This window comes from Eufriesea mexicana, unplaced genomic scaffold (assembly GCF_001483705.2).
Source record: "Eufriesea mexicana isolate 0111107269 unplaced genomic scaffold, ASM148370v2 scaffold124, whole genome shotgun sequence".
Classification (NCBI taxonomy): domain Eukaryota; kingdom Metazoa; phylum Arthropoda; class Insecta; order Hymenoptera; family Apidae; genus Eufriesea; species Eufriesea mexicana.
In genome coordinates this window covers 3,941,966-3,954,368 of record NW_016908357.1, presented here as the reverse complement: position 1 = coordinate 3,954,368, position 12,403 = coordinate 3,941,966, and the positions used below count along the sequence as shown (strand labels likewise).

The 12,403-nt window shown below is 50.6% G+C and overlaps 1 protein-coding gene across 1 annotated transcript in view; it reads right to left on the bottom strand.

Moving 5' to 3' along the window:
* Positions 1-6,354: 6,354 nt before the first annotated feature.
* The window catches only part of Dll (homeotic protein distal-less), an 84,007-nt gene continuing 77,958 nt past the window's right edge, over positions 6,355-12,403 (bottom strand). The window contains exons 4-6 of the mRNA XM_017911327.1: positions 12,350-12,403; positions 11,112-11,424; positions 6,355-10,034 (exon numbers count right to left, since the gene is read on the bottom strand). Of these exons, the coding sequence (XP_017766816.1) occupies positions 10,016-10,034; positions 11,112-11,424; positions 12,350-12,403 (386 nt within the window). The 3' untranslated portion in view covers positions 6,355-10,015. The remainder of the gene's footprint in view (positions 10,035-11,111; positions 11,425-12,349) is intronic.

The window sequence follows — 12,403 nt, the reverse complement described above, 5'->3', positions numbered from 1 at the left end:
AAATACCACCGTTCTCTTCCTCTCCCCGGGGCACTATAGCGAGAAAAATAGGGCTGGCTGAGACGCCTGTCAGTTTATTATCGACGGTTTTTGTCAGAAATTGACGCGGTCGACGTATAGACACCTAGACACAGAAGAAGCGCAGCGACCGGCGCAAAAATGGACAGTCGCAATCAACGGCTAATTCGCCGAAGGAAAAAAGGGGATTACAATTCAATGGCGTTGTCGTGTTGTCTTGTAATGGCGCAACGACAGAATTTACGAGGATGGAAAAGCGAAAATGCGCGGGACGAAGGAGTACAGGAAGCAAGGAGGAGACTTGGAGACTTGATACGCCGGGATTAGCCCTGGCTCCTTAATGAGCGTTAATGGCACGTGATTTCTTAATCACCTTAACGATCACCATGCACATAACTCGTCGCCGTGGACAGTGGGGACCAATAAAAACCAATTTATCCGATATACTCTCCGCGTTATACCGATTCATCTCGCATTCTTCTCTCCTCCGCCTGCTCCTTTTGCCACGCAACCACGATTTTTTCATCATCATCGTCGTGTTTCTCCTTTTCTCAACGCGGTTTTTCATTTTGCACGCGACGACACGTTCGATGAAACTATTCGCGTGTATTCCCTTACCCATGCTCTGCCTGGATCCACGCCGAGCGATAACAGCCGCCTCGCTGTGTTTTGATTTTTTCTACTCCAAGTTCTAGCTCACCTAGCTCGCCGTTGGTATTTACGCACGGAGCTACGCAGTCGGGTGGAAATAATCCAAGGATCACAACATCGTGGCCGAGAACGTGCCTCGCGGAAACCCAGAGGACGACGCAAGGTTCGAACTAGCACGTGGATTCGTTCTCACTTCCGCCTCGACGGCGTGACCGATAACATCGTGTCGTTCTGTCCTAAAATTTCGTATCCGAACTTCGCAATATCGTCTATATTAGTATTATTCCTTTGAAATCGCGAGTGTATCGGTAATCCCCCTATTATCCGCGAGTGCACACGGCAGCGGAGGACACGGACGACGACCTGGATGGCCTGCACGAGGAATTTTCACCTGCGCCCCGGAGTATCGACCACGGGGATGATCTTCCGAGCTCCTGCAATTCGGTGAGTAAGATTCGAGGCTATATAAATACTTTTGTATACTTCTCAGCTATTTCTCGATCGATCGAGGTCGTTCGGAAGTGCTCTATGAAATCATAGATACCCTTTTTTTTTATTAATTAACAAGCAACTGTCACTGGATCGTTCAATCAATCAGCTCATTGGGTATTTTTTCGTTTCCTTTTTCCTAGCTTCGTCTCGCCTTATCCCGTTTAGTAATAACGTCGTTTAGCCGACGTTCAATTTCGTATTGAATATTCATCCGTTCGCGACGCTTCTAGATGTACCACTACTCCCATGTTAATTCGTCGTAGTTATTGTGTCAACTCGAAAGAGAAAACACGATGCAACGACGCGATTGCTGAATTATGTCAGGTCGCCGATTTTGTCTCGTTTATTTTAATTCGCCGAGGACGCGTGCGTCTTTGCGCCACGTGGCTGCAACCCCTTGCGAGACAAACGATCCGCTGGGCGGAGTTCTGCCTTCGTTTCCTTTCGACCTTTGTGCCTCTCTGCCGTGCAACTTCGCCAGCTGGATGTCCAGAAGGCGTCGCGACAATTCCACGCTTAAAGCCGTTATACACGAGTTATATATACCAATGGCACTGCGACTCCCTTTGTGCGCGTCTTCCACCCGATATTCGACAATCGGGATCGATTCACCGATCGATTCGAGGCCTTTGAAATTAACTAGATCGAATTCGAACTAGAGATGAAAGATTGCGAGATCGTAATGTCGTTTTTGAACTCGTTTATCGGACTCGCGAGGTTATTATATAGAAATTATTATATTACAGCGTCGCATTTGCGAATGATTATGTACGCGCTAGACCGGAAGAGGTATTTATATAACAGAAACAGGAAAGTACTCGGAAATGTTTAAGGCTAATCGTTTAAGGCATATTCCGCGAGCACGTTTGTAAATTAATACGAGATTATGGAGCGTTTAACGCTTTGGGAATGGGTGCATGGGAACTTGAAAACGAACATCTCATTAGGAATTAATGTTATACGTTAACGAAGAGAGACGGCTGATTATGAAGTGGTTTCGTGTATTAATAAAATTGGAACAGAGTAATTAACAGTTGAAACACCTTTTAGAAACAAAACCGAACCTCCCACGATACGATCCTCCCGCGAGGCGTAGAGTTTATAATCGCGCGTTTATTAGCTGTCGGAAGATTCTAATGGCCAGTCACGTTTGTTCCCATAATTCCAGCAGCCCCGATAACGCAACGAAGACAACGCAGCCGCTTTCATTCGGCTCGTAAACATCGTTTCCTCGAGCCGCGACCTCCAAGGCCGAACTCATTGGTTTCCATCCACATAAGAGAATTACGAGATTAGCGCGAGCGAGGTTCGTGGAGAGAAAGATGGCAGGGGCAGCCAGAAGGTTAGGGTTGCCCGACAATGTCGCGCAAACGAGCGAGCCACCCTATGCGCGAGCCCGCCACGCCCTTCTCGCTGCGTGGAATCGCAAATTGGCACCCCAACCTGACCACCTCTTGCTTCGACCACCTAACTTTCCTCCCCTAGCTTTTCCTCTTTTTCTCCCGGCTACCACCCTTCGTTCGACCTCCCTTCTAGTCTTTCGATCACCAAACTCGAACTTTGATCACCATTTATTTCACGCATCACCCCTGTCCACGAGCAATCTTCCTTTGCTTCCCCGAATATCTCGTCTTGGGAAATCCTCGATAAAAATTTATTTAATCCCCTTCTAGCCTATCTAAATTCTTTTTTCTTCGATTTTCTTTTCCTTCTTCTCTGGTCTTGGCAATTCCTCGATAAAAATTTATTTAATCCCCGTTAGCCAATTTAAATTCTTCGCTTCTTTCTCCTCCGATTTTCTTTTCCTTCTTCTCTGGTTTTAGGAATTTATCGATAAAAATTTATTTAATCCCCGTTAGACTGTCTAAATTCTTCGTTTCTTTTTCCCCCGATTTCTTCGCATGTCTACGTCACGATAGATAGGAAAAATATCCGCGTAGTTGGTTCAATATTTAATTGGAGAAATTTCTCGATAGAGATGTCCATGGACACCGCTAGCGTATCGAAGTTGCCAAATTTTTGGCAGCAGTTTGCTCGGAGATTCGCGAGAATTGTAAAGCTAAGGTTAATTCGAGGAAACGACGGAAGTCCGAAAGTTCATAGTTCATCCGGCAACCCTTCCGTAATAGAATGCCCGGAGTGGAGATTGAAGCGAAGGACACATTTATCAGCAGCTTGTCACCGAGCTTGTCACGGTGCTGCGTCGTCCCAAAGACAATCTAGCGAAAGAGAGTGGTCTAACAGCGACGATCCTCGGTTAGATAGACGAGGCGTATGGTGGTGGAAGGAAGGGACGAAGTAATAGAATTAGTTCGACCAGACGAGGAGACCTCCTCGCTTAGCTCGCTATAATACGAGGCAAGTTCCGTCACGAAGACCTTAATATCCGCCACTTCCTCCGCCTCCCACTCGTTCGTTTGTTTATTCGATATCGTCCGCCGTCTTAGCAGGCCGTGGCTCTTCCTGACCCCGGCACGATACTAATTCCCTTTCCTACTCCGTTATAACCACCAAGTACACGCGTGTAATGGTGACTGCGCGTGTCTCTATCTATCGCGTCTCTCGGTCAATCGTCGCGACTGTTCTCTACCGGTTTTCGGTCTTCCTGGATCGAACGAGCGGATTATAGCGAGGACCAATTTGGTCGGTACGTCGGGATAGAAGAAATTCGATAATTATGGAAAACGAAGGAATCTGGATAGAACGGATGGCGCGATCAATGGGCACGATAAAAGGGAAACTACGCCAAGTCCGCGCGCGTTCCTCTGGTTCACCTACGTTCCACGTTCGGTAGAGGCCGAGATGATCGCGATGCGAGATACTTAACTTCTCGAGCACTTTAACAGTTTAATTTTCCGCTCGCCTCCTGTTTGTTCTCCGCTCTAGATTCGCATCTGATCTTCGGGAATGCAATTAAAGAGGTGGAAGAAGCGCGAGAGGGTTGGCCGGGTAATGGAATAGGGGGATGTTGAGAAGTTGAATTAAACGAGCGTTTACACGGTTGCTCCGGCCGTTTGTCTAGAACACGATCTTCGACACGGATTTGATTAGACGGAAGCAGTAGTTAGCGATTGACGTGCACACGATCCGCTCCTTCCTTTCTTCTCTCGTTAGCCTAACGAAGTTCGACGACGGATAAACGCGGGGTCGATCGTGTTGCTCGTATCGCGGTCTCGTTGGATGTGTCATGGAAAGACGCGTGTAATCTCGCCGGTTTTCCTGACTTCGGTTATCACCCGTTAATTGTGCGGTTTTACCTCTCGAATGCAAATCGAACGATCCGAGCGGGCCGCTATAAATCCGTTCCACCGGACAGATGATAAAGCTAGATACATGGACGGAATCGACAGGCTGGCAGAGCGTTTAACATAATGCGATAACGTGGCACAGATGCAATGAACTCGTCAGACCTGCTCGTCTACGGGTTACCTCGATATCCACTGCGCGAGTCTCGAAAATTACCCTACGTCTACCTTTCGCGCAGCCATGCGAAAATGCGCGAACGTACCCGAGATGGAAAACGATCGAGTTTCCCAACGCTTTCTAGATCTTTGTACATATTTCAATAATATTTTTCCCGCGCTCGTTTCCTCGTATCGAAAGGAGCCGACGATACCGTAAGTGTAACGCGATTTGCATTTACAACTTGTCCCGTCCGCGCGAATTTTTCCTCCAAACCAAATGAGTTTCTAATGAACGAACGTCTGCAACGAGTCGACGGTCAAGTACGATTTACCGAGAAGTTCATAGACCTGCTCGAAACGTCCTAAATGTTTGACACGGCGCGCGAGAGAAATAAAGGAATAGCCGAGCGAATAAAAGAGCGCAGGGAGAAGGAAAAGCAGCAAACGCACTACTCGACGTAATCTTTTGGAAGGTACACCGCAATGAATACCGGCGCCTTCCAGTCCAAGGCCCACAGTCGAGATCCATCGACCATTGTGTCCATTATAGGTTTTTGTCCCCCGTTGCAAGCTTTCCCGTGCGTCTTGTGAGACTTTATGCCGCTGCATTGTCGTGCCACGCTGCTCTCTTTCTCTCCTCCTCTCCGCCTTCTCCTCGTCCTTATCCGCCAGCCTCCATTTTCTTTTTCCCTTTTCACCGAGTATAAGTTTACGTTTGGAAACCGCGGCGAGGCGCGCACGCTGCATTCATCGGGACATCGGTACACCTTTTTCTGCTCGGTGGTCCCGCACGGACGAGCAAGCGTAGTCGCGCGTAGCGAACCACTCAGTGGCTGTGGAACATGGCCGCTTTTGTCGGGAAGAGTGGCCTTTGTCTCGTGAAAATCAATATCCAGATAAACGAACGATTTAATCGTCGGATGGCTAATTGGCTTATTAAGCTTCGTCACGATTATTACGATCAGCCGAACGGATTTACGAAGGGACGTCATCGATCCACGCTCTCCTCCGATGGCTAGCCATAAGCATATCGTATTCCAGAGAAATCTTCCAGTTCAGGATATTCGATGAAAATTGGGAGCTAGGATTTCTCGAATTTCGGACCTTTCCACGATAGAATCTGCGATAGAATTTGCGATAAAATCTGCGACAGCGTCTCGAAAACTATGGCAGAACGATACTTACGCGTACCCCTGATTATCGAGAGAATTTCGCGCGAGGAGCGACTGTCGAGGCTGTCGGAAATTTCGCGACTGCTCGTTAGAAGACACCGTGTAGACTCGTCGAAGACACGGAATAATCGGTGGCTTGGCTTTAAGCGAGATAGGAGTACAGTTATCCATAAAAGTAGAGCATGCGTACGGCGTCTCTAGAGCGGCAGGTGGTGTCCGCTACCGGTGAACAAAGAGAAAAGGGAGAGAAAAAAGGAACTCGAACCTACCGTCAGGACATTGAAAGTCTCCGTTGAGCAGTTGCAGTTCCTCGTAAACGATGGAATTAATCGTCTCGTTACTATGTAACGCGACAATTCACGAAACACCGTTAAGCAACGCTCGTTTCATCGCGCCTTGGCGTGGTAACGCGTTTATCTACGAGAGCTGCGCGAGAAATCGTTAGAGAAGGGTGACGGAATGAGGCGATTGATGTGTGTGATTGAAATCGACGATTTAAATTGAATTAATTAGTTATTATTCATATTTTATACAATAGTAATCATAATTAAGGTATTTTAGTCCTCGTAATATCTATATTCGTACAAGGGTACTCGATAAAATTGATAAATTGGGGTCTGCCGTGTTGTTATTAACCTATATGTATATAGACGATTTCTGGCTTCCTCTCGTCATCTCTTTACACATCTTATCACAATATCGTATTTTACACAGATTTTTCTTCACTTGTTTTACGGCTTACTTGCTAACAGGGGTGTGGGCCCCGGTGCAATATTTACACGCACACGAGAGGATCGATCTTATAAATCTGTTCACGCCGCTCGATTCGATCCTCGCTCGGCTTGCACCGGGACTAGTAACGCTAGTAAATTCTACGGACTCCTCGTCTCCTCTCCATCGTCTCACTCTCACGCTCTCTCACTCTCTCTCTCTCTCTCTCTCTCTCTCTCTCTCTCTTTCCCGTGTTTTCTTCTCCTTCCGTATATTATATCCCGTTCCACGCACGATCTTCGTCGTCCCATTACACACCGTCTTCTCTTCGTCAACCACTCATTCCGCGCTCTCGTCCTTCGTTTTCTCTGCCGCGTTAAAGTCCGTTTCGCTCGTCCTCGGCCATTCTGTTATCCCGCGAACTCGACGAAAGCGTGACAAAGCTAAACCGCGACGCGTTTGCACTCGCGGCGAACGACACACGTATATACACGTATATATACACAGACACACGGTCGCCCCGTTATCTCCTTTTTCCATCCTCGATCCTTTTTCTCTGCTCGCCCGGATCCCCAGGCGCTGGACGAAAAGTCGGGGACGAAAAAATCGGGGTAACGGTACCCGCGGTGGTCGCAGCCATCGGAGAGCAACGCTTTCGTCCAGTTCGCCGCGCGTCCAATCGTTTTACGCTGTTTTTCGCAATTTACTCGCTCTACACGCAATTTAGGAACTGAGGGAGCTTCGTCTTAAATTATACACGCACACGTCTCTTTATTGCACCGAATCTAAACGCGAGAACCACACCGGTCCCGTCTCCGTTCCGCGCCTCGCGGCTCCGCGCTCCAGTCTAACGGCACTTATTAGTATACACGGAGGGAATCGTCGTCGTCATCGTCATCATCATCATCATCTCCATCTCCATCTCCATCACTCGTCGTCGTCGCAGCCGAGCCGAGGCGTGCACCGTGACGCCGCGTATGCCGATCGCCGAACGACGACGACGACGGGGTCTCGTGGCCGTCGACGATGGGAAGATTTGCACCGAGTCGGAACGGGAGAAAAATCGCGTCGACGTCGATCCACGTCGTCGCTCGTTCTCTTCTCCGCTCCCAGTCCGCCGCACTAGGCTAGTTCTTTCTCGCGGATTTCGAGGTAACACGCGATGGCTCCAGATGTCCAGCGGCGTGAAACTGGCTTTGTACTCTGTTCCCATGTCGAGAGTTTCACGATGGGAAAGCTCGAGCGTGCTCGTGGAAACGTTCTAACGGGGATCGCCGGGGAAACGCGAGACGTAACTTCGCCGAGGCAACCTCTCCATCGTCTCTGACGCCGTCTCGCCTCTTCTTCGCTTCTCCAAACGATGAAAGGGAATATCGGAAAATTTGGAGTATTTGGAAAGTTGGAGAGGACTCGGTGTACTTTGGAGCAGGTTACCTCGACGTTGGCGAGGTCCCGCGACACCCCGGTCAGACGTTGTCGGCTAGACGTTGTCGGCCAGGCGATATGGCATCTCCGGAGGCGGAGGTGAAAAAGAAGGCAGAATGAGGAAGTAAAGGGACCGTGCGAGACCGCGTTCTCATGAGACGACCATTGTTGCACCGACACGCCGGAGGATTTGGGTCAGCGGTGGGGCTCACCGGCCCTCCCAGTTTCCCCTGGTCGCAAACCGCAAGCGTCGTTCTTTTTTTCCCCCTTTTTTCTCTTTCTCCTGCGGTTTCGTGGCGTCTATTTGAAAGCTAGCTAGCTATATCGCTGGCGAGATGGCAAGATGGCAAAGGGTGACCCAGCATGGCCGACGGGAAACGGTAAAAACAGCGTAAAACCCCTGGAAACGTTCTCTCGGTGTGACTCGCGATGTCGATGGAGAAGGACGAACGTCGGTGGAACGCGTCGGAAGAAAGGGAATTTTTCGCGGACGAGCAAGAGGAGAAAGAGATCTCGCGAGATCGAGGAGAGATCGCGCGACGAAAGTGTCGTCGACAGGTGTTTCCGCTCGATGCTCCATCCAGCCTGTGCTTTCGCCGATCTTTCTCTTCCCTTTTCTTTTCCTTTCTTTCCTTTTCTTTTCCTTCCTTTTCTTTTTCTTTTTCTTTTTCTTTCCCTCGCGAATTTAATGAACGCGCACTTGTCAGAACTGTCCGCCGCGTCGTCGACCGAGATAATGATTTTTTCCACTGGCTGTGCACGGCCCCGGGTTTCGTGGTAAATCGCGCGTATCTCTCGGTGTCCTCCGCTCCTTTTCGGAGGAGGGTCGCCCGTCCGTTCGGTTGCTTCATCCGGAAAGGAGGGACCGGTGATTACAGCGCGCCACCGTGATTGCCGAGATCGTTTGACTCACGAAAATGTCATTAGGATTTCATTACTTCCAACCGCCTTGAGGAACGACTGTTTCTCCGACGACGAGTTTGTGCAACGTTTCTCTCTCCCTCTATCTCTATCCCGTTCTCCCTCTTCCCTCAGCCGCGTCTCCTCTCCGTTCCTCCCTCTCGCCTCCCCTTTCGCGGTTACCCTCTCTGCTCCTCCGCCTTTCTGTTCTCATCTCGCTCTGTCGCCGTTTCATCCGACGAGATCCAGCTTCCAGAGCACGAAGTGGGTCAGCCGCCTCGGTTGGGCAACTGTCACAAAGGATCGACCGATCTAACGTCATCGACCAACGGATTGACATTTACGAGGGAAACCGAGGAATCGTTGTGGCGAACCGTTTAGAACGCGAGAGATCGGCTCCCATGGTGGTGGCGAAAACGTCCGAGAACCGAGAGGATCATCGCCGCCAGGTTCGCCATCTTCGCGTTTAATCGAGTCAAACGAGCGGCACGATCGTCTTTCGTCCACGCGTGCGTAACAGTTTCGCGATCGTCGAGAAATTCGGTCGATCCTTAGCCGCGATTAGATCGGTCGATCCTCCAGCCGAAATACCACGTTCCGCATTCGATGACGAAGAAGAGATCGGTAAGCTCGCGAGGCGAACGAGAACGATGATCCGCCGTCGATCTCCGATCGAGGAGACGCTATTATATCTATTCGATGATTCTTACGTCGCGCCGTTGTCTGCCGTGCGATCTCAGGGCCGTCCCTCTTCCACCCTTCGTCCTTTAGAAACCGGATCGCTCGTCCTCGTCGACGGACGTTCCACGATACCGTCGACGCGAATTCGGATCGAACGGATCGGCTCGCGGATCGCCACTCGCGATCACTCGATCCAGCGACGAACGTTTTCGAGTAACGAAGCGACTCGCGCGAGAATTCCGCGTTCCCGGGACCCTAGGTTTCCCGGGATCCTTCCTCTCGCTCGTTTCCATCGCGAATGGCTGCCCGAGAGAGGGACACGCGATCGCGACGCCTCGATAGTTGTCGCCTCGACGGACGGCCCATCGTAGATACCGACCGCAAAACCGGTCGGTGAACACGCGGCTCTCGTTAAGAAATAGAAACAATTTATTAACATCGAACGCGAATTCCATCGCGACAGGTGCTATACGTATTCACACTTTGGGGCAGGGGCGCTGGCACGTCCGCGGTGCTACGAAGAAGCGGTTCCTCCTGAACACAGCTCGAAGGACATCTTCGTTAAACCGCCGGCCACACCCTGAAAAATACGACAGACGAACGAGCCATTAGAACCCAACCCATCGTGCCAATCTATGGGGAAATGACGGGGTGGGGGAAGAACAGTGTCGTTTTCCCTAAGATTTCTTTGGTCCGGTCGATTGCCGGGGTAAGGGAAGGACGATTTAATCGAGGTATCTTCTATCTGGGCGTACACGTTGCAATTCTAGCTCGTAAATTAGATGATATAGGACTGATACGTATGGCGATTCGAAAGTAATCGAGATACCGTTCGTACTTCTGCCTTTGCTTCTTCCTCGATCATCCGTGTTATCTTGCGATTCGATAGTTCAGAATTCCGGAATATTCTTTTATCCCAACGATTTTTTATTCCCGTCGAGTAATTTATATCTAGCAATTGTCGGCTTCTATAGCTGTCGAATCGGGGCAAAGTCGTCTCGCGGGGAAAGAAAATTTCAATTATTAAGGACTGAACTGCATCGACGCGCCATGTTTCGCTGTGTAGAAGCGATAGAGGCTAGATAAAGACCATCTATAAGTAGGTAAAAATAGAACCCGACATTAACTCTCGCGTGGATAACCGAAATATTTACCGTCGTTGGATAATCGGGTATCTAGGTACTGCTATACTCCTTCGGCTCTAACGAATATTTCGCGCTAGCTCTACTCTCGTACGCTCATGACACTCCGAATATCTCGTTCCTACGATACGCGATAAAAGTAGCATGCTATTGCAAATCAATCGTAAATTCTCTCCTACCGTAGGATGCGAATCGACGTAAATTTCAGGAAAGAATCAACCAGAGAATGCGATTATCCGCATAGGGGTTGATCTGGAAGCTCCATCAACCTGCCTATTTCGACCCTGCGAAAGTATCTGCTCGAGCAAGAGGAATAAAAGTAAAAACACCCGAATCCTCGTAACTGGATCGATGAACCTAACCTCGAACCTGGAAACCGTGTCTACGTCACCCATAATTCACCCCTGTAAAACACGCGTATCTCACTCGTCGATCGAGACACTGTTCCCGGACACGTTGTATCGTGGTCGATTAGTCGAGCGGAGGCTCGGTCGGAGCGCAGAAGTGGCACTTACGTGAGTAGTCCGGGATTAGTATCCGCTTGGTACCACGAGTACTGCGGCATGTAGCCCGCGTGGTGCGGCGGCGGTGGTGGCGGCGGTGGATGGTGTCCGGGCGTGTGGGGGTGGTGGTGGGTGTGCGGTGGCGCGTGCGGATGCGGATGGTGCTTCATCTCGCCCGGCCAAGAGGGTGCGGGCGGGCTCTCGTTGTGCTGAGGCGACATCTCGCTTCCGGGACTCGAACTGCCGGGGGTGTGACCCCCTGCGCCGCCACCCATGCCGCCGAGGTAGCCCGTCGTCGGACTGCCCGACACGGAACTTCCGCCTCCTGAAACGTAACGGAGAACGGTCGAGATCGATCCTCGAGATATAGACTTATCTCGAACGGAACGGAACGAGGGGGTGGAGTTTCGATTCGCCGGAGCGTTCCGTTGACGCGTTACGGGGATGATCCGAGTGGTTGGTTGGCGGGTGCCGGAGGGTGGATTGATTTATCGGGTCCGGGAGGTAATATCGCGAGGATCGACGGGTAGCAGGGGTTAGGTTTTTCTTGGGTCTTTAGGGATGCGACTGGATGGAGCGGAAGATACGGGTAGGGTTGATTTGTGGCTGTGCGGGAAAGGTCCGAGTGGAAGGTGAAATTTTCGAGTATAATTCGAGGCTTTTACGGGTTCTTAATGATCGTTTCGTAAGAGGATGGTCTCGGAAAGAGCCGCGCGGTGATAATTCATCGTGGCAGTGGTATCTCGAGACCGAGGCCGGGATACACGCGTGTATCGGTGAGGTTGTCGAACGGTTCTGCGTGCCACTGGCGGTGCGATCCGATCTCTCTAATTGATTTATATCTCTCGACTGGATATATTCGTGAATTACGTTCTCGCCGCGAAGATAAGACCGGCGAGGAGCGGGATTTTTCGTACCCTCGTTTCGCGGAATCCCGTCCCGATTGACGCGACACACGCACGCCGACACGCTCGCCGACACGCGCGTACGCGTCGTCTGGTTAATTCGCGGATAAATCGACGGAACATCGATACCTCTCGAACACGCACTCCCGGATTAACCGTGTGCGCGGTAATCGCGTGCGATTCGGCGGAATCGATTTGCACGATGCGGAATGATAAACAACCGGAAGCCGCCGGCGATACTCGGTTGGCGCGCGCTGGCTTTCCGGTAGCCGACCAGAACAGTCACGGACTCGAAAGTTCTTGCTTCCCCGATCACCGAGCGAATCGCGTCTCACTCGAACGTACCTCCTTGCATGAGACTTCCGGGTTGACCTGGTTGAGGGGATGGTCCTCCAGGTA